Source organism: Amblyomma americanum, chromosome 7 (genome assembly GCF_052857255.1).
Source record: "Amblyomma americanum isolate KBUSLIRL-KWMA chromosome 7, ASM5285725v1, whole genome shotgun sequence".
Classification (NCBI taxonomy): Eukaryota; Metazoa; Arthropoda; class Arachnida; order Ixodida; family Ixodidae; genus Amblyomma; species Amblyomma americanum.
Window position 1 is genome coordinate 142,485,544 of NC_135503.1, and position 20,383 is coordinate 142,505,926.

At 53.9% G+C, this 20,383-nt stretch overlaps 1 protein-coding gene across 1 annotated transcript; it reads left to right on the top strand.

Moving 5' to 3' along the window:
* The first annotated feature begins 3,549 nt into the window (after positions 1-3,549).
* LOC144098122 (uncharacterized) lies at positions 3,550-19,574 on the top strand. Its single transcript, XM_077630664.1, has 2 exons — positions 3,550-3,788; positions 19,157-19,574. The coding sequence occupies exons 1-2, from the start codon at positions 3,550-3,552 to the stop codon at positions 19,395-19,397; spliced, it is 480 nt and encodes a 159-aa protein (XP_077486790.1). The 3' UTR covers positions 19,398-19,574.
* Positions 19,575-20,383: the final 809 nt, after the last annotated feature.

Below are 20,383 nucleotides of genomic sequence, written 5' to 3' on the forward strand. Positions count from 1 at the left end.
TGTTTTAATAATAATAATAACAATAATAATAATAATAATAATAATAATAATAATAATAATAATAATAATAATAATAATAATAGGTTCTTGGGGAAAGGAAATGGCGCAGTATCGGTCTCATATATCGTTGGACACCTGAACCGCGCCGTAAGGAAAGGGAAAGAGGAGAGAGCGAAAGAAGAAAGGAAGAAAGAGGTGCTGTAGTGGCCGGCTCCGGAATATTTTCGACCACCTGGGGATCTTTAACGTGCACTGACATCGCACAGCACACGGGCGGCTCGTGCGGATCAGTAGCTGAGCTCACTAACCACTGAGCCACCGCGGCTGGTTTAACTGTTTTGGTGGTGGTGGTAGTGGTTTTTTTTATTAAAATAATAGTAAAAAGGAAGGAAAAGATTTTTGCTAGCCCCGGAATCTGCCATCGATACTGAGGCACCTGAGCTGAGACAGCGGAAATAAAAGATAGCAGGCAGAGTGGAGAAATGAAATGAAAGAGGTGAGGGGACAGCAAGAGAGGATAGGGGGAGAAGTAATATGTACAAACTATTTACACAATAAGAAATGTCTTCAGGTTGTGCGCGTGATTAGTTCATTTTAGAGGAATTAAATCACACATGCGCACAGCAGTGTGTTGGCTACAACTGGAGTGGGGCGTCCAGTAATTAATCGTTCAAGGTAGAACTCGCGGAGCGTTCGGTCACTGCGTGTAACTACCTGACGGAGAACAGACGGGGCGTTTTGGTCAATTTGATTTTCATTGCAGACAGACGTGTCCTTACAAACAAGTATGAGCTAACGCTCTATAATAATAATAATAATAATAATAATAATAATAATAATAATAATAATAATAATAATAATAATAATAATAATAATAATAATAATAATAATAATAATAATAATAATAATAATAATAATAATAATAATAATAATAATATAATAATAATAATAATATTAATAATAATATTAATAATAATAATAATAATAATAATAATAATTGGCTTTTTGGGGAAAATAAATGGCACAGTATCTGTCTCATATATCGTCTAGCACCTGAACCGTGCCGTAAGGATAGGTCTAAAGCAAGAAGTGAAATAAGAAATGAAGAAAGAGGTGCCGTAGTGGAGGGCTCCGTACATTTGTCGTCTGTTCGAATCCATGTTGCAAGCTAGCCTCGAACCTTACTGGATCGTGTAAGCTATATGCGACGAGAAATAGTATGACGCCACCTGGGATGCTGCACGACACACAGTTGAGTCAAAATTTTGGTAGGAATGTTGTCGGATTGTCTGAAGTGGTGGTGGTTGCCTTGCTGTGTGCGTCATACGGCCGCGTCATGACGTCATCCTACTCTTCTTGCCGTCGCTGGGATTTTCTGTACCATCTGTCAGTGCCCACACGAACACACACGGCTCCGGCTATTCTCGTAATGGGACTAATAATGGAATGTTGGTTGCTGAAAAGAACGGAAAAGTACTCTCTGATGAGTGTACAAGCATTCCCGCTACGGGTGGCATAAAGGAACGTGACAGCAAAAATAAAGCCTAGCCACTCTGCGCTCCGGCTGTCTCCTTGGGTCGCGTCTGCGCATAATTTTTGAGCAATGTCGAAAACAAAGTTCACTGACGAATTGCAGTTCGAGATTTATTGCGTGCATATCACCTCCAGCTTGTGTGGTGCTTGTATTGAAAACAATCACAGCTACTATTCTTTGAGCCACGTGAGGAGCAAGACTCAAAAATTGCTTAGCGCATTTGCCGCTATTTCCACCGCCGACTTCAGTTATTTTGAGGGCTAAGATATTTGTAATAAATTTTCCTTTGGAAACCTGTCTTCTTGCTTCCCCAGTGCCGTCGCTACCACGCGCTGGTATTCCCGAAGCGACAAGAAGCCGCAGAAATCTAATTGATAATAACTCATTGGTTATAGCAGCCTCTTCGAGGAGCATAAAGGCTCGCAGTGCGAAACTATTTGGATGCTCCCTGAGAATGCAATATCCGAGGCAACGTGAGAAGATACGGCGCTCACGAAGCGCTGGAATATACGGACTGCACGTTCGTCTTCCCGCTTAAATCATACACGAGAAATCAAGAGAGCTCTGCTACGACAAGCACGAGAAATTTACAAACATCACTTTGGCACCTCACTGAACTGCTCTCCGCAGAATCAACCCTAAACGTGTTAATTTGCGTCGATCTATCACCCTATTTCAATATTTCATGCGATTTCCCAGCATCAATTTACCAAAATCAGGAATGAAAAATAATATGGGTACGGAATTACGTTGTGTGTTGGCAACGCAGTAGAATTCGAATCTGTTCATGCCTTCACCGGAAGTGACAAGTGAGGCGTGTGTGACCCAGGTTGATCTTCCCGAGCAATGCGGAGAAGGAACAGCTCCAGCAAGCCTCCTTTCGGCATTTATAGTTAAGAGGCTGTCTATTTCTCACGCAGGCCTGCTCTTGTCCGCGCCATTTTCTTCCGAGTAATTTGCCGCCGTGGTGGCTCAGTGGATATGGCGCTCGGCTGCTGGCCCGAAAGACGCTGGTTCGATACCAGCCGCGGCGGTCGGATTTCGATGGAGGAAATTCTATAGGCCCGTGCGATGTGAGTGCACGTTAAAGAACCCCAGGTGGTCGAAATTTCCGGAGCCTTTCACTAAGGCGTCCCTCATAGCCTGAGTCGCTTTGGGACGTAAACTTGAATAAACGAAACCAAACGGTCTAATGAGTCCTTCCTCAGCGTCACCGGTCACGGAGGCTTCAGACAGGCGGACTGGTTTGGTGACGTCACTTCTCTCTAGCATTTCTTCAGTCTGATGACATCACTGTTGACGTCACTGCCCACCAGCCAATGAGCGAATTTCAGGATAAAGCGGGCCTCATTTTTCCTCCGATAGGGCTTTTAATGCTATCGCGTTAAATATAGCTGCTTATGTTCGGATCGGCGCGGCCGGCTTCAGGGACAACTTTGTAAGGCCAGCTGACTTTGGTTAAACAAGCAAAAAACTAGCATTGCAGCTACCATCATCGTCATCAGCCTGCGGGGCAAAGGCTTCTGCCATGTCTCTCCAATTAACCCTGCCATTTGCCAGCTCCGCGCACCGTGTGCCTGCATACTTCTTAATCTCATCCGCCCACCTAACTTCCTGCCGCCCCTGCTACGCTTGCCAGATATACCAAGACCAAAAAAAAAAACGGGAGGAAAACTGCAGATGTAGCTGGTTGTTGTTGTTGCCTCAGTGACATGGCACATACCCACGGTGGCCGAGGATTGACCAGGGTTCAGTGAGGAGAGCCAAGGGAAGAGGGTAAACTGGTGCTAAGCAAATGGTTGTGCTTTCGGTAATAAGTCAGAAATTAAATAAAGAACGAAAAAAAAATGGGAGACGAGAGCAGGGAATTGAATATACATTAAAATTACCGAAAGATGTTTAAATGCGGGTCCCTCGAAACACACGAATAATGGCATTTTCTTCCTCTGCGCGTAGTCGATGCGGCTCGTCGAGAGTGCGACAGAAGCAGCCCACCGCAGCGCCGCGCAAAGAGGATGGAGAAGAAGAGCCCCTCGCAGTGGACCGAGCCGCGGGAGCTCCTCGCCGCTCAGCAGCGTCCCGGGCCCCCGCCGCCGAAGCCCGAGCAGTACCTGGGCATCGACGCGTCTACGCTCTACTCGCTCTCACTACAGAGCGACGCTACCGACCGGGGCTCTCAGTGGGCGCCATTCGTGTACGCATGCGGCCTGCTCGTGCTGATTTTCGGCTTCCTGCTCATCTACTACCTATCCAGGTGCGCCGCCTCTGTGCAGTCGTTGCGCGCTCGCTTCCCAGCGGCTAGGATCTCGGTGAATATCAGAGGTCGCGATGTTCGCGCTACTACTGGCACGCAGTCTGCATTTAGGCGCTATGCGGACAAGCCTGCCAGCTCCGAATGGTGCTAAATGTATGTGCACAGGCCTAGTAGTTCCTACGATCTTTAATGCGTTAGCACTAGATCTTTGGCTTGGCCACTTTGTCGTTGACTGTGAGGTCCGTCTGTGTGCCCACCGAGTTGAGGGCAGCCTGCCCTTGCACGTGGTGTGGGCCACAAAGGTCACGTTACCTTTCGACATCATCGCAACCTGTCCTCCGGATTGTGAGCAAACTACCCACTGTATCAGGTGGCAGTTAAGTTAATGATTGGTCGCGAGGTTGCTTGGGCACGGCAACCTGGTAAAGCTGCAGCTTGGAGTTGATGTTGGCTCGTGACGGGAAAAAATTACTGCGCTGAAGAAACAAAGCAGCCGCGCATATCCTGTGCCCTTTTAGCGCAGTAACGTTCCTTCTGTCAAGTACAACGATGGTATAAATGAGGACTCGCCGCGGTTATAACTATCAAGTCGGCAATCAACAATTCTGCATATATGGGCATTAGCAACAAAGTAATGAGCAGAAACAAAAAAGTTAACTCATTCAAGCGATCCACCGAGTATTGCTCAAGAACTTTATTGTTGATTGGGACGCGGGCTGATATGACCTAACGTTCCTCCTACAGAACATCAGCAGGAGCACGAAAAGCATGAACACAGCGCACAGAACTGAGCACACTAGTGCAGGACGACAGCGTGCTGCTGAGGCGTGCGGGCTGGCGCTGCAATGGGGAAAAAATGCCGGACGATTTAGCGTGATTAGGTCAGTGACAATCAGGTACGCTAGCACTTCGATTTTCATTTCCGTTTCGCTGTTTCGGTATCACTGAAGGGGGCATTTAAGCTCCGCTTTAAGGGTATGATGCGATAGCGATAATGGATTAATACTCTTTTATGCGGATTTGGTCTTCCTCTACTTTAAATTCATAGATTCCTGGGAGTCCCTATACCACTCCTAGCCACGGAGCAAGACTATTTAGGAGGTGAAACTCCCGTCAGCGCGAGCGAGCGCAGGCGATCAGATAAAGTCACAATTGTACGGGGCGGTATGCAGTGGCGGCGCCATGCGGCGCCTCGTAGAAGCCGCAGCGAAAAAAAAAAATGCATCGCCCTGGCAGGCGGCTCCGGCGGCGCGCGCTCAAAGCAGACGACAAGCAGACGACACGGATGTTCGCTTCAGCGGGCATACCGTGACGTATTTCTGCGCCCTTAAGTCAAACAGCAACAGTTCTTGTCGGTGTCTGTTCGAGGGCCGTAATACTAACAGCGCTGCTACGCGCAGTGCGGCCTCCATCGGAATTTACTAGACTAAGATGGGACGCAGGTGTTTTGTTCGAAATTGCAAAAGCGGTTACAAGTGTTGCAGGGAGAAAGTGAGCAAGGTGAGGAGTTGTTGCCGCTTTTTTCCTTCTCTGCTCACGTGTAGTCATAAACGTTACGCCGTACGACGCCCGCGTTCCCCTCCAGCAGATGGAACTTAGCGTGGTCACATACTCAACGAACGTGAAGGCATCTTTGCCTTCAACGAATGCCAGCAGCGCTGATATCCATCCAATCAAGGTCATCGCGCGGGTGTGAAACAAAAGCCCTGCGTACAATAAGAAGCTACAGATCATCTTATAGCGGTCATGGAAAAGAACCCGTTTTATTTTTTACGGTGCTCAAAGGGTTGAGGCGTAGCCCCAGTTGCTCTTCGGGCTACCAGCGGTAAAGAAGCGCGCCTGAGTGCCCTCAATAGAAGTCAGGCGCGCGCGGCCTAACGAGAGCAACACGCTCGACCGGTTGCCTTGGCAACCGAAAAAGCGGTAATTTCCTTCCATGCCCCCAGGTGCCGCCAGTGTGATAGTGGCTTCGCGGGCTTGTGACCTTTTCTGGTCACCGCAGACAGCGGAGACTCCTAAATAGTCTTCCTCCGTGATCCTGGCGTAATGGCAGGTGCTGCCACCGGTGACGCTTGTTAGACCCAGGTTGCTCTTCCCGAGTAGCCTATCGCAACCAGTCATTGATTTAAGTGCCACCTGCCACGGTGGGCAGTTGGCTCACAGTCCTGTGGGCTGATTGTGATCATGTCACAAGGGACGCACCTCTTCACGCGTAGCGAGTGACGGCGATCGCCAATTCCGCTTGCACAGACCCTTCAATACCAACGCATTAAAAGCCGTCTCTTGTGTTAACGCATTTTTATCAATCTTGTTCTTATACAGATTGTTTTGATTTTCTTGTGCATATGCTCATGTGCTGCTGTCAATGGTGTACTCGTCCACAATGATGCAGCCAAGAACTTTCACTGCAAGTTTCGCTGGTGTCCCATTGGCATATTTGGAGTGACGTGCAGCACTCACTAAACTAATGAAAACTTTGCGGAATCCGTGCGTAGAAGACTTTCCTATTCCCCAGGAAACGAACGATATGCAGAGCTTTGTGGGTATTTGCTCCTACCTTCGCTGTTTCGTTAAACATTGCTGTCCTAGACCGTCCACTAAAAGCACTCCTCAGGAAAGATGAGACAATGCCAACGTAAACGGGACCGATGCAGTTCTTGGCCAAGGACAGAAGGCCCATGAACACATGAACACGCCGTTCCTCATGCCGGCCACCACTTCCCTGCCACCAAGTTACATTTGAACTATAAGCAAGTATATAGGCCATTTTGGTAAGGTTGCCCTTACCTACGTGGCCGGCATTTCACAGCAGTGGCATATCGCAATGCCTTTTGTTTACTTTCTTAACCAAAAGACGTTATGGGCCGACGGGCCTGCAAGAATATTCGTTCAGTGTACACGTGCGAGTCCAGGTGTCTGCACCACGACGCGGACTATTCTTCTTACACTGAGCAGACGCCTGAATCAAATGACGCCGACGCTGAACTTAGCCTCTTGGTATTTTCCGAGTCTCTCAACATTGGCGACGTACATAGCCGTGACTTCCAATTACGGCCGCTGACTGAAGGCCTCGGCTCTGCAATTCCTACGACTGCTTGTTCTCCGCGATGGCGCTTTGCATCGCCGCAGTGTCCAATATGAAAGGCTTGAGTTCCAACTCGCTGTTCCAAAACAGCTCTGTTCGCGTGTACTTCAGTGATTCTATGGGCTGCAGGTCACATTGAAGCTTAGCGCATGTACGCCCGTACATTTGTTTCCGCCGTCTCTTTCTCTTTTGTTTCCCGGTTTGTGCCGCACCGTATTAACGCGATAGCGTTAAAGGCCCCATTGTCCAAAAAATCCGATGTCGGTGTTGTCGGCATCGGCGCTGTGAACGACAGATCACGAGCACCACTCTGGCAGGTGGTCCCCAGAGAGCAGCCTAGGAGGCGGGTGGGCCACGTAGGTCACGTGAGCTTGCAGCGTCATCATCACAACCTACCCACCGGATAGTGAACAAACTGCCAACCGTGGCAAGTGGCAGTTAAATTAATGATTGGTCTCGCGGTAGTGGCGGTGAAAAGCATTTATTTACCTATATATACAGAGAGGTGCTCGGGGGGAGGCCTCCAGTGGGTCTCGCCCCTTACAATACAAAGGCGGAGTTCCTCATTCCGGGACCCCGTTGGTCCTGACCGCTGCGCTAGTCCGCCGAACCAGGGCCTGTTGGGCCGATAGTTCCTTGCAGCCGAGCAGAGCCCCCTCCCAGTCCTCTCGGGTAGAGGAAGGGGTGATGGGGGGCAGAGAAGGATTTGCCTGCATGCTCAAATCAGGTGAAAGGTGTCTGCCACCTCCCCACAGAATGAGCAGCGGCCGTCAAAAGAAGAGTCAAAGTGCTTGAGAACCGCCGGGCACAGCAGGGTGTTTGTAAAGAGCCTAAGGAGAGTTCGTTCGCCAGCTTTACCCAGTCCCTTCATAGGAACCGGGTAGCGCCGGTGTTCGACACGATAGTGCTCAGTAATATCTTTAAAAGAAAGAAGAGGGCTGTGATCTGGGTTAAGGTCCTTCCTAGGAACGCCTGGTTCCCGGCTAGTGAGTGTGCGGGCTGCCTCATGGGCGGCTTCTTTACCTGGCATGCCTTGGTGGCAGAAGACCCATATGATCGAGCGATGAGTTGGATCGCAGTCGCGAGTACTCTGGTGAAGAATTTGATGAGCAAGTGGAGTGATCCAACCGAACTCAAAGTTACGACAGGCTCCGCGAGAATCTGTGTGGAGGAAATTAGAGTCGGGATGGGAGGCTGCGAGAGCTACCACTACCTCCTCCGCATGAGTTGAGCTGGGTGCTCGGAACGAGAGACCGGCCGCCTGTTTTCCCTCGTGTATGACTGCAGACGTGCACCATTCCCCCCTGGGTGGTAGGGGCCTCCAATGTCGACGTTTGGCTTGTGCAAGGGGGCGATGTAAATGTCGAGTGTGAATGACAGTGTTCAGTATGCAGTGGTCGCCACCGAGGGTGTCCTCAGTGTTGATCCACTCTGCGTGTCGGATGTGTTTCGTGAGGGTAAGGTCGGGGCAGGTGTCCCGAGTGACGGAATTCCCTACACGTGTCGGGTGTTCAGGGCCGGTTAAAAGAGTGATGCCCAGCGTAGATATAAGTTCCGCCAACTTACGACCACGCGGCTTATACTTGCGAAAGCGCCACGTGAGACAGGGGGCGTTAAAATCGCTCACTATCATGAGGGGGTCGCGACCCGCGATCCCTAGCGCCGCGCTAAAGATTATGGGGTCACTCTGCGTCCAGCCGGCCGGGAAGGCGAGCTTCCGTGCAAGCTACACGCAGGCGTTATTTAAGCACGCAACACGTTTCCCCAACCCGTGGCGCAGAGTCGCAGCCACGGCAGGTCCGGACGAAATAGGCAACGGCAGGGCACGCTAGGAAATAGTTTATTATCCTAACGCGAGGTAAAGCACACTGCGGAAGAATGTTCTATCCGTAAAATAGATGTTCAGTAGCTCACCAAGTCGTTGACGTCGACCGGCGTTGGTGTTCGGGGGCCGGCGGGCAGCGGAAGAGGTCCGTGGGGCAGTTAGGTCAGGTCCGGCGGCGAGAGACCTTCCCGCCGCGCGATCACCCCTTTTATCCCCTCGGTCATTGCCTCCCTCGCAGCAAATCGTTACCGTCAAGCTTAGGCGTGCTACCCTCTCCGCAGAAGGCGGCGCGCTGCCGTGACGTCACGTCAGTGCTGGGGCGGAAATGAGCAGAGTCGCGGGGGTGCCTTCTCTCCACATTCCTGGTGGCCAGCGCGCCCGTGTAAGTCACGGTCGCCGCTGGCGCGGGGGACGAGGAGGGGATACCAGTGTATCCCACATCCTCCCCTCCTTAAGAAGCCTCCCGAACACAGAAACAGGCACAAAAAGCTTTACTAAATTTCAGTGGACCATAGGTCCAGGTCCATCTCTAGCCCCCCCGCTGGCGTGGCCCCTGCTTCCATGTCGGGCGCCGGCAGTTCCGCAACCGCCAGCGCAGGGGCCGGCCGCTTGGGGTCCGGGTCCCGGGCCTCGTCACTCGGGGCAGGAGGCGCCGCTGCCGAAGACGGAGGAGCCACCGCGGCCGAGGGCCCCGAGCCAAGGCTCGGCTCCGGCGGGCCGCCAGCGTGGCGGGCGGCTACCTGCAGAAGCCACTCAGCGAACTCGGCCTCGCGGCCCGCTCGCGCCAGCATCTGACGGGCCGCGGCGCTGGGAGTGGCCGCCGCTGGATGTCGATCGTCTCGGGTCGTGGCCCCGCGCGTCCTCTGGTCGTGCAGGTCCCCCGCCTTGTGGGCTTTCTCGTGCAGCATCACGGCCCCACACGGGCACAGCAGGGTTCCTGGGGACAGGGGTAGGGGCACGCCCTCGGCCCGCTGGTCCGCGTCGGCGACGGTGCGCCCCCGGAATAGGTTAAACAGCCTGGCCGGGGGCGTGAGCCTCTTCGCCCTCTCCTGCCGCTTCCACGGCCGCCACGAGACGTAGCCGACCGGCGCGTCCGTTCCGGCCTGGTACGTCCACGTGGCCACGTCCCTGGGCGGCTGGCGCGGGGCCTGCGCTGCTGGCGGCTCCGGGCCTCGGGCTGGCGGGGTGGACAGCAGGCGCTGGCAGAGTGGCGAGCGAGCCGGCGAGTGACCCAAGGTGGCGGGGGGAAGCCTGGCGGCGGCACGGCGACTGCCCGAAGAGGGGGCCCAAGTGCCTCGGGCCAGCACGCCCGGGGCCCGGTGGGGTGGCCGCCGGGTGACGGCGATGCGGCGAGGGGTGCTTTGGGCTTCGTCCGGACGTCGGGGGTGACCGCCGGCGCTTGGGTTGTGCCTGCTTCTCCATCTGCGTCGGGGAAAAGGTCGACCCAGACGTAACCAACTACCAAAGCGCGTGCTACGTAGCTGTTCGACCCTCACGAGAGTCATGAGGGTTAGCGCAAGTCAGTCTTGCGTGCAACTGATCGGCATGAGCGGCCCGTACGTTCATGCATCTAACGAGACTGCCTGCCGGCTCGCGCCCTCGCTCTAGGCTGCGCAGGCAGATTCTGTTTCTGCCTAGGGCGCAAGTTATAGCGGGACGCGGGGTTCGCCGGCTGATCGCAGATCTCGTTATCCGACTGCGGCGCGGGTCGGGCTGTGTCCTCTACCCACTCATCTCGCTGCACGTAACGTTTCAGGTCGCATACGTGCACCGGTCCGCCTGTCGGTTTCGACCGCAAGTCCTCGAGCCTGTAAACGAGCGAGGAAAGTTTCTCTCGCACGCGGAACGGCCCGATCCATTTCGGCGCCAACGAGGCCGCAAACTGTTTGCTAGCGTCGCTGAGAACGTGCTGGCGTCGAAGCACCAGATCGCCCACTTCGTAGTGAACATCCCGGTGCGAGCGGTCGTACTGTGCTTTCTGCTGCGCCCTAGCGGTGCTCAGGTTGCGGCGAGCCTTGCGTAAGGCCTCCGTCATCTTAGCGCGCAGCTGCGTCGCGTACTCAGCTCGTGCTGACGAAGCGACGGGCGTCTTCCTGCTGTCCGATAGAATCCGGTCCATCGGATTTAGCAGCTCTCTACCCAGATTGAGAGAACACGGCGCATACCCAGTCGAGCGGTTAACGGTCGAACGCAAAGCAAACGCGATCTCCGGCAGATAGGAGTCCCAATCTTTGTGCCTCTCAGAGTACGCGACAAGCAAGTGCTTAACGTTGCGATTGACTCGTTCCGTGGGGTTCGACTGAGCATGATAGGTGGTCGTTTTCTTGTGCTTAATGCCGAGTGCAGCGCACGAATCAACGAACACCTTCGCAGTGAAGTAGGACGCGTTGTCCGTTATCAGCTGCTCTGGGAAACCGAACCTGGTGAATACGTCCATCAGCTTCTCCATGATCACTCGTGCCGTCAGCTTTCTAAGGGGGAAAAGTTCAACCCACTTGCTGAAGTGATCCGTGGCCACCAGCAAGAACTTGTTCCTACTCGGTGTCGTAGGATACGGTCCCATGATGTCGCACGCCGCGATTTGCCAGGGAGTCTGGCTGTTAATCGGGTGCATGAGGCCGGGTGGTCGTCCGCCTCGGGGCTTCACACTTTGGCACACGTGGCACGAGCGGGCGTAGCGTATTACGTCCCTTTTCATGCCAAGCCAGGTAGCAAAGCGACACAACTTAGTGTAAGTCTTGGGGCCGCTTGCATGCCCAGCGATGCACGAGTCGTGAAAGTAGCGTAACAGTGCTGCTCTCAATACTCGCGGTATCACCACCTTGAACGCCTCGTTTGTGTCGTTCTCGGAGGTGATATACCTCAGCAGGACGCCGTCGGAATGCAGCAGATACGAATCCATCGCGCTCACAGCACTACCAGCTGTTTCCCAGCGCTCCGCACCGACAGCAAAACCAGCTGTCTCCTTGTGCGCGGCGGCCCTGCCGCCCGGCTCCCGGAGCCCGTCGAACACCTTTCGACAAAACGGATCCTTCTGCTGAGCTTCGAGCAGCTCCTTTCTGCTGAACACGACCCCCACGGAACTCGCGTAGTCCACGTGGTTCACGCCCTCGCCCTGGATCAACGGTTGGTCCGCGTTCCTTACATGGGCTACGGCTCGGGTCAGTCCCTCGCTCTCCCCGGCTGTCGGGCGGTCGGTCGCGTGACCTTCCTCGCACTGGACAGGCGCTCGCGAGAGTGCGTCAGCCACAGCGTTGTTTTTCCCTTTGCGGTAGCGCACGGTGAAGTCGTACCGCTGCAGCAACAGGGACCAACGCGCTAGGCGGCCGCTCGGCTCGCTGAGTCGTCTCAGCCAGGTGAGCGCCATGTGATCCGTCTCGATCACAAATGTCACCCCATCGACGTAGTAGTCGAACTTACGCAGAGCAAAAACTATCTCGAGACATTCCTTCTCTGTCACCGAGTAGTTTCTCTCTGCCGGCGTCAACGAACGGCTCGCGAAAGCTACCGGACGGAGAAAGCCTTCATGCTCCTGAAGCAACACTGCTCCTAAGCCCAGGTCGCTTGCGTCGGTTTGAATCACAAACTCCCTGTTTAGGTCGGGTAGCTGCAACTCAGCCGTGTCAGCGAGCACTTTGGTGAGGTTGCGCAGTGCATCCTCTTGCTCGTGACCCCAACTCCAGCGCTCGCCTTTCTTCAAAAGCTTTGTCAAAGGCGCCTGTAGCGCTGCGCACTCTGGGATGAACTGGCGATAAAAGTTCGCCATTCCCAGGAAGCGCCTGAGTCCGGCTATATCTGTGGGCGACGGAAACTTAAGCAAAGCCTCAAGCTTATCGTCGCACGGCAGAATGCGGCCTCTGTCGATCGTGAACCCCAACAGTGTTATTCGGGTCGCGGCGATCTGTGCCTTCTTCGGGTTCAAAGTGATTCCCGCGGACCTCAGCCTCTCTAGGACGTCCCTCAAGTGGCGCAGGTGTTCCTCGAACGTTTTCGAGTACACCACGATGTCGTCTAGGTACGCGAGCGCATGTTGCCACTTCGCATCTCCCAGAACACGGTCCATTAGGCGCTGATAAGTAGCGGGTGCTCCTACCAAACCAAAAGACATTCTCTTGAACTGGAAAAGGCCTCTGTGACAAGTGAAAGCAGTTTTCTCCTTGTCCCGCTCATTCATTTCAACCTGAAAGTATCCGCGGCTAGCATCGAGCGTTGTGAAGTACTTCGCCCCACCTAGGTTGGACACTAGGGAAGAAATGGTGGGTAGAGGGTAGGCGTCTTTCCTCGTAACCTCATTCAGCTTGCGGTAGTCCACGCAAAGTCGATATGTATCGTCTTTCTTTGGAACCAAGACTACCGGGAAGCCCCAAGGGCTGTTAGACCTCTCAACAACGCCAGTGTCGATAAGTTCGTCTAAGGCGCTGTCCAGTGCTTTTCTCTTGGCCAAGCTAATTGGTCTAGGATTGCACTTCCAAGGCAGTGCGTCACCCGTGTCTATTCGGTGCCTGACTAGGGTAGTGAGGCCCGGGCGGTCAGTGAATGTCGCGTTGTACTCGTAGAGGAGCGATGACAAACGTGCCTTCTCCCTCTCCGTCACGCTGTTCACTTCCGACAACAAGGGGTGCGCTGACCTTCCCTGCGCGGCAGAGCAGCTTTCTACCGCGGCAACCTTCTCTCTGCCCTCTCCCTCAGCGGCGATGGTCCGCTCGCCTCCTGGATCTCGGGCTGGCGCGGTGGATTTGTCACGGTCTCCCCCCGCTCGCGCCGCGTTCGGAGTCTGAATGGTGTGCGACGCCGCGGGCGCTTTCGCGAAAGGCTTCAAGGCGCCGGACGTGCGCTCCCTGTAGCCTCCGTTGCTGATGTCTATCACAATACTTGTCTTGGCTAGGAAGTCTCGTCCAAGAATTACACGAACTGATAAACAGGGAAGATGAACGAGGCGTTGTCGCCGCACGCGTCTTTCCCAGCGAACCACTATCCTAGCTGCACCGCTTGATTGCGCTGTGCCGCTCGCGAGGCGAAAAGTGGTATCGCACTCTCTCAGCCGGATTTTGTTCTCGCGGAGATGGTTTAACACCTCGTCACCGAACAAAGAAGCGCTTGCTCCTGTATCTAGTAACGCGGTGAATTTCTTTCGAGCTATTGTTAGCTCAATGAACGGCGCTGACAGGTCAACAGAATTTCCTACGCGACATGCCAAAGGCGCTAGCAAACCGGGGTTTTCTGTGCACGCCGCGCGGAATCGAAGGTCGATCACCGGCGGCTTTGGCCGTTTCCCGACCGTGTTTGGTCACGGGCGGGAGGGCGGCCACACTCGCGGGCGAAGTGTCCCGGCTGGTCGCACCGGTAGCAACGGTTGCCCGGGCCCCGACGGGCTAGGCGCTGGTCGCCCCGTTCCGGTCGGTCATCTCGAACTCGCGGCGCGGATGGTGGGGGCCGCGTGTCGGCCTCGCGATCTCGCCTCGGTTCATTCCGCTCTGCGGCAGCGTGTGCTGTTCGCAACGCGTAGCTGAATGGGTCCAAAGCGCGGTCGGTCAACTCCCAACCCCTTGGGACACGCTCGTCAGCAAACTGTGCTGCCGCTTCAGTTCTAGATGGACTGCGCGCTGAGCTGCCATTCCACGCGCAGCGCGGCTCAAGTGACAGCGATGCGGGTGGGGGCGGCCGATACGCTCGCGCAGAGAGGATGTCTCCCTGAATGCGCTTCGCCTCAGCTGCCAGCTCATCCAAATCTCTGAACCTGACTCCTCTCAGGTAAGCCGTGAAAGTCGGGTGCGCTTGTCTCGTGACACGCTCAACTTTCTCCGTGTTCGTGGCGCGAGGGTCAGCGAGGCGATAAAGTTCGTCCATCGCTCGGACGTACTCTAACAGAGACTCGTCGGGGTGCTGGGTTCGGAGCTCCAGCTCTCTCCTCAAACGCCACTCATAGTTTGCGGGAAGGAATTCGTCGCGGAAGCTTGCGCAAAACTCCTCCATTGTCCTCGCTCGGTTGCCGGCTAGTCGGTACCAGCGGGCCGCTTGCTCCGTCAAAGAAACAGGCACAACACGCGCGAGCATTTCGGCGTCTGCGATTCCTGTCACTTGCTGATAATGCAGCAGACGGTCGAGGTACTCATTTGCTCCCGCAATGTCGTGGTACCCCGTGTAGGTAGGCAAGTCTATCCTAACACGTGGTGACTGGGCCGGGGCTTGCAAATTGTTTTGCAAAATACCCGCTAGACTCTGCATAACCTGCATTGCGTTCTGCAAGAGCACCTCGGATGATTGCGTACTAACACCCCCGGAGTTGGGCGCAGCCGCTGATGGCGTCGAATGATGAGGCCTAGGTGCCTCATTGTTCGCGCCGCGGAGCGGCGAGGCGCCCGATGTGGAGCCCCCCATGCCAGGCCTAAGTCCTACCAACGCGTCAGGGGATGTTACTCGGCTATTCCGCGTGGAACGCCCAAGATTCACAAATTCAAACCCTTCCAACGGCGCGTCAAGTAGGGAGCCCTGGTTATGTGCCGCTGGCTCTGACAGCATAAACAAAGACTGCAAGTCACTCCTGTCGGCTGCCATCCTTTGTTAGGGCGACGGTAGTCGTTCGCTCCAACAAAGGTCACTGCTCGATTGCCTAGTTCGCCCCACGTTCGGGCGCCAAGATATGGGGTCACTCTGCGTCCAGCCGGCCGGGAAGGCGAGCTTCCGTGCAAGCTACACGCAGGCGTTATTTAAGCACGCAACACGTTTCCCCAACCCGTGGCGCAGAGTCGCAGCCACGGCAGGTCCGGACGAAATAGGCAACGGCAGGGCACGCTAGGAAATAGTTTATTATCCTAACGCGAGGTAAAGCACACTGCGGAAGAATGTTCTATCCGTAAAATAGATGTTCAGTAGCTCACCAAGTCGTTGACGTCGACCGGCGTTGGTGTTCGGGGGCCGGCGGGCAGCGGAAGGGGTCCGTGGGGCAGTTAGGTCAGGTCCGGCGGCGAGAGACCTTCCCGCCGCGCGATCACCCCTTTTATCCCCTCGGTCATTGCCTCCCTCGCAGCAAATCGTTACCGTCAAGCTTAGGCGTGCTACCCTCTCCGCAGAAGGCGGCGCGCTGCCGTGACGTCACGTCAGTGCTGGGGCGGAAATGAGCAGAGTCGCGGGGGTGCCTTCTCTCCACATTCCTGGTGGCCAGCGCGCCCGTGTAAGTCACGGTCGCCGCTGGCGCGGGGGACGAGGAGGGGATACCAGTGTATCCCACAAGATGTTAGAAAAACTGATGTTTTTGAGTTTCGAGGGGCAGTAGATATTAAGGATGTGTGCGGGGCTATCTGTTTGCCGTAGCGGGAGAACAGAGACCATTACGTACGATTATTCTAGATTTTGGTCGAGTTTAACCTCCTGCTCTGTGTAGGCGTTATAGACTAGGAGACAGGTGAACGGGTCTCGTTGAAAAGCACTATAGTCTCGCGGGAAGAGCACCCTGGGCACCCGCTCGGAGCACCTGCCATCACAGGGCAGTACGTGGCGCATCGCTTCACCGCTGACCACTGTGCCAGGAGGAGTATGAGGACTCCCGGGGGTTTATGACTGCAAAGTAGAGAATGACTTTCTGCATATGTTGGAATTAACCCAATTGGCTATCGTGTCATACCCTTAATACGGAGCTTAAGTGTCTCCTTGAATTTTTTCATTCAGTGACTCAATAGCATTCAAGCTATTAACATCCACCCCTATTTTTATTGCGTTAGTCTCGACATGGTAGGTAGTTTCCTGGCATTCTGTCCATGCGATAAATGGATTGTCATTGCCAATTATCTGGTGCTCAATAACGCGTCTGTTAGCCACAAGTTGCGCCACCAAATTTGCAGATTTTCTTCAAGATATTTTTATTCGTCATTGTGCTACACGACGATTACTCTTCGAAGGAGGCCACTAAAAATTTGCGTCAGAAGTTTATGGTATCCTCCGATGGTGTTCCACCGCAAGCTGACCGCATTCTAAAACCTTACTAAACGTCGCATCCCAACACTGACGCAGCATGTGTTCCTTAAGCGGACCGGCGTTGAGGGACTAACATGTGTTGCGTTCCTTAACAGTTCTTCCCGCCTCGACACCACTGGCCCGAGCACACAGAACACATGAGGTACCATCGGGCAAGCTGGCCTGCACCGCCAAGTAGCCCGCGTCCGCCTCTTCGTGACACAAAACTATCAGGAGTTGGTTTACGACCACTAACACCAGTCGAACAACTTCTCTCTGTGCTCGCTTTTCCTGCTGTGGTGTAAATCTCGCCGCTCGGACTCTAAAAACCTTCCGTAGCCCCAGCCCCCCCTCCCCTCCCTACATTGGCCACCATCACGGGTTCTGTAGGGTGGCCGACATGGACAATGAAACTACCCCACTCGGTTCTCCGACGTTGTGCACGTTCATGTTGAACTATTCAACTGAAGCCTTACCGCGCAGCAGATCTGCTTTATTCTTTGCCCCATGGAGTACCCGGGTTCGAACCAGACCACGGTGCCGCGTTTCGATGGAGGCGAAACGCTAAGGCACCTGTATGCTGTACGATGTCAGTGCACGTTAAAGATCCCCAGATGGTCGAAATTATTCCGGAGCCCTCCACTACGGTACCCCTTTCTTTCTTCTTTCACTCCCTCCTTTATCCCTTCCCTTACAGCGCGATATGTGAGACAGAAACTGCGCCATTTCATTTCCCCAAAAACCAATTTCCAATTTCCTTCTAGTCTCATGACGGTGGTTTTTCCGCGGGGGGGGGGGGGGGGGGGGGTATAGTCTCTCGATGACACATCCGGAAAAAGAAGCAGTTCTGCTTTGTGCCGCTTGGTACCACGTGACAATCGCTGCCCCGTCCGCGCTGGAGATATAATAATTATAACTGGTTTTTTTGGGGGAAAGGAAATGGCGCAGTATCTGTCTCATATATCGTTGGACACCTGAACCGCGCCGTAAGGCAAGGGTAAAGGAGGGAGTGAAAGAAGAAAGGAAGAGAGAGGTGCCGTAGTGGAGGGCTCCGGAATAATTTCGACCACCTGGGGATCTTTAACGTGCACTGACATCACACAGCACACGGGCGCCTTAGCGTTTTTCCTCCATAAAAACGCAGCCGCCGCGGTCGGGTTCTAACCCGGGAACTCCGGATCAGTAGTCGAGCGCCCTAACCACTGAGCCACCGCGCTGGAGAAGTTTCGCAATTTGATGGACGTCGTTTTGCGCTCCTTACAGGCGGGTGATTTTTGAACGGCGCAAAAAGTCGACCAAATTTGTTGAGCCACGCCGGCGAGGGTAATCGCGTTTTCGAAATTCTAACAAGTGTTATGGCTATTATTAACCGCCGGCTGCACACCTCTAATTGCCATCAGGAGCCTATCGGTAATAGTTAAAAGCTAACTCTAGAATTTAGTAAATCACTTTACTTGCGAACATGATTCGCCTGTTTTTGATGTCCACCAGCACAGGTATTACTATTCCGCAAAAACTTCTCTTTAGCTCAACAACCCTAATAAAAAAAAGCTTTCTAGAAACACCGGGTATAATGATGACGCACCAATCGTGAATAAAGTTAGAATGTCTACAATTGATCTGTAAATCCATAAATCCAGGGAGAGCTAGTGCAAACTTTGTCAGTTCTTTTAAATATCTGCCCCTTTCAAACCTTTCTTAATCTCATTCTTCTCGCTATGCTGCCGAGCTGTATACCCACCTAAAGTCTGACAGCGCGCCCTTCCTCATAACTTCAACGCAGACGGGCACTTTTTGGTTCAGCCATTACCATAAATTCAAGACAAACGCTTCGAGCTCCATTCGCTTCCACCACGTGGCGCATGGCTTTGAACACTAATAAAGAGCGCGTTGTCATCATATCATCCGTGACGTAAGAAAGAAAGAATGACCAAGTGGCTGTGGAACAAGACGTGATAGGCCGCTAAGTTTAACGGTACTGACTGGGCGCCGTCCCGAATTTCTGGGGATGAGAGCGAGAACGCTCGGGCCCCGTGTGAATATGTTAGCAGCCCTAACAGGCGGTGCGCACCATACATGCACGTCTGGTACGTTCGTTTATAGGATACATGTAGAGGTTGCATGGGTATGTTTGCAGACGAGACCGTAGCCTCGGCGCTGGTGCGCAGCTCTTTTGCGGTGGATGTGTGCTGAAGCCGAAACATGCAGATCACATTTCGGACTGAAACTCACGTAAACTACAGTACTGTTACCTCCGAGTTCCGCACTGTTGCGGGAGGCGTATCAGTTACTGGTACAATCTAACAGTCTTCTGTGAGGCTGGACTTATGGCCCAACGGATAACGTGCCCGACTACGGCTCCCGAGGTTCGAAGTTAGAACGACGGTTGGTTTGGTTATCTTGTACTGCTGCACGCAGAGGCTGCTCGCGTGATCGCGGACCAACCGAAGCGACGCTGTAGCGGGGGACGTACTAGTAAGAGCTCACGCTGTAACACTGCGCGCGCAGGGCCAGCGAGCGGACGTCCGCGCTGCGGGGCTCCGGGGGGCGCAAAATGACCTATGCAGCCGAGACCACTGACACACTGGGTTCATCGGAGCCAACGGGCCAGCCGCCAACCGCCGCCAGCCCTGGCGGCGTCGACAACAGCACCGACACTACGACGCACGGCCGCCAGCGGCTTCCAGACCAGCGGCCGCGCGCTCCCTCTGGCGGACAGGGCAACGCGACCTGCGGTGCCAGTTGGTAGCCAACGAGGGAACTGCACTGCAATGTCCGGCCAGAAAGGAGCGAGCGGCTACCTCGCCGACTTCACGATAACTGCCGCCGCCATTCTTGTTTGCGTTCAGCCTGGACAGACTGAATTATATTCGCTTCACTTTTTATCCGCGAAGGCCGTAATAATAACAACAGCAATTAGTTATGCCCAAAGGAAAGGAGCAGCAATTATCTCACTCGACGCCTGAACCGCCCCGTGACGGAGGGAGTGGAGGAGGCAGTGAAAGAAGGAAGAGGCGCCGCTGTGGAGGACTCCGGATTAATTTGGGCCGCCAGGGTCTCTTCAATGTGCACTCATATCGCACAGCACACAGCTGTTTTTGCATTTCGCCTCCATAGAAATGCAGCAAACGCGTCCGCGCGAATCCCGTAGGCCTGTCTCATAAACGGGTTAACAATTAACGTGTTCCAGACAGGCTTATGTAAGAGCTTTACTGGAAGCTAGAACAGCTTGACCGCACAAAAAGTGGAAACTACGGCACCTCTCTCTTCCTTTCTCCTTTCACTCCCTCCTTTACCCTTCCCTTACGGCGCGGTTCAGGTGTCCAACGATATATGAGACAGATACTGCGCCATTTCCTTTCCCCCCAAAACCAATTATTATTATTACGAGCACGAGGCGATGATTTCGAGACCTCTGAGGCTTGTCCGCTAACACGTGACAACATCACACTTGTGGAACCCGCAGCCTCGCGCTCGTGGCTACCGCTCTCTACTCTGCTCACTCATTGGGACAGTTTCACCCCGGGGCTCTTGCTTCCCTACAGCGACAGTGGTTCAACATACGAGGCACAGCGCTTGAAAGGCTAAAGGACCGGCGCGGACACAATAATATTAAAACCATCGTTGTGTGCGATTTTCTTAGTGTGTACCGTGCTATATCGCAGCCCCTATTTGTAGAGCTAAAATTAATGAAATAGGCTCGCAAAAGTTTTTCGCTGATTGCATGTTGATTGA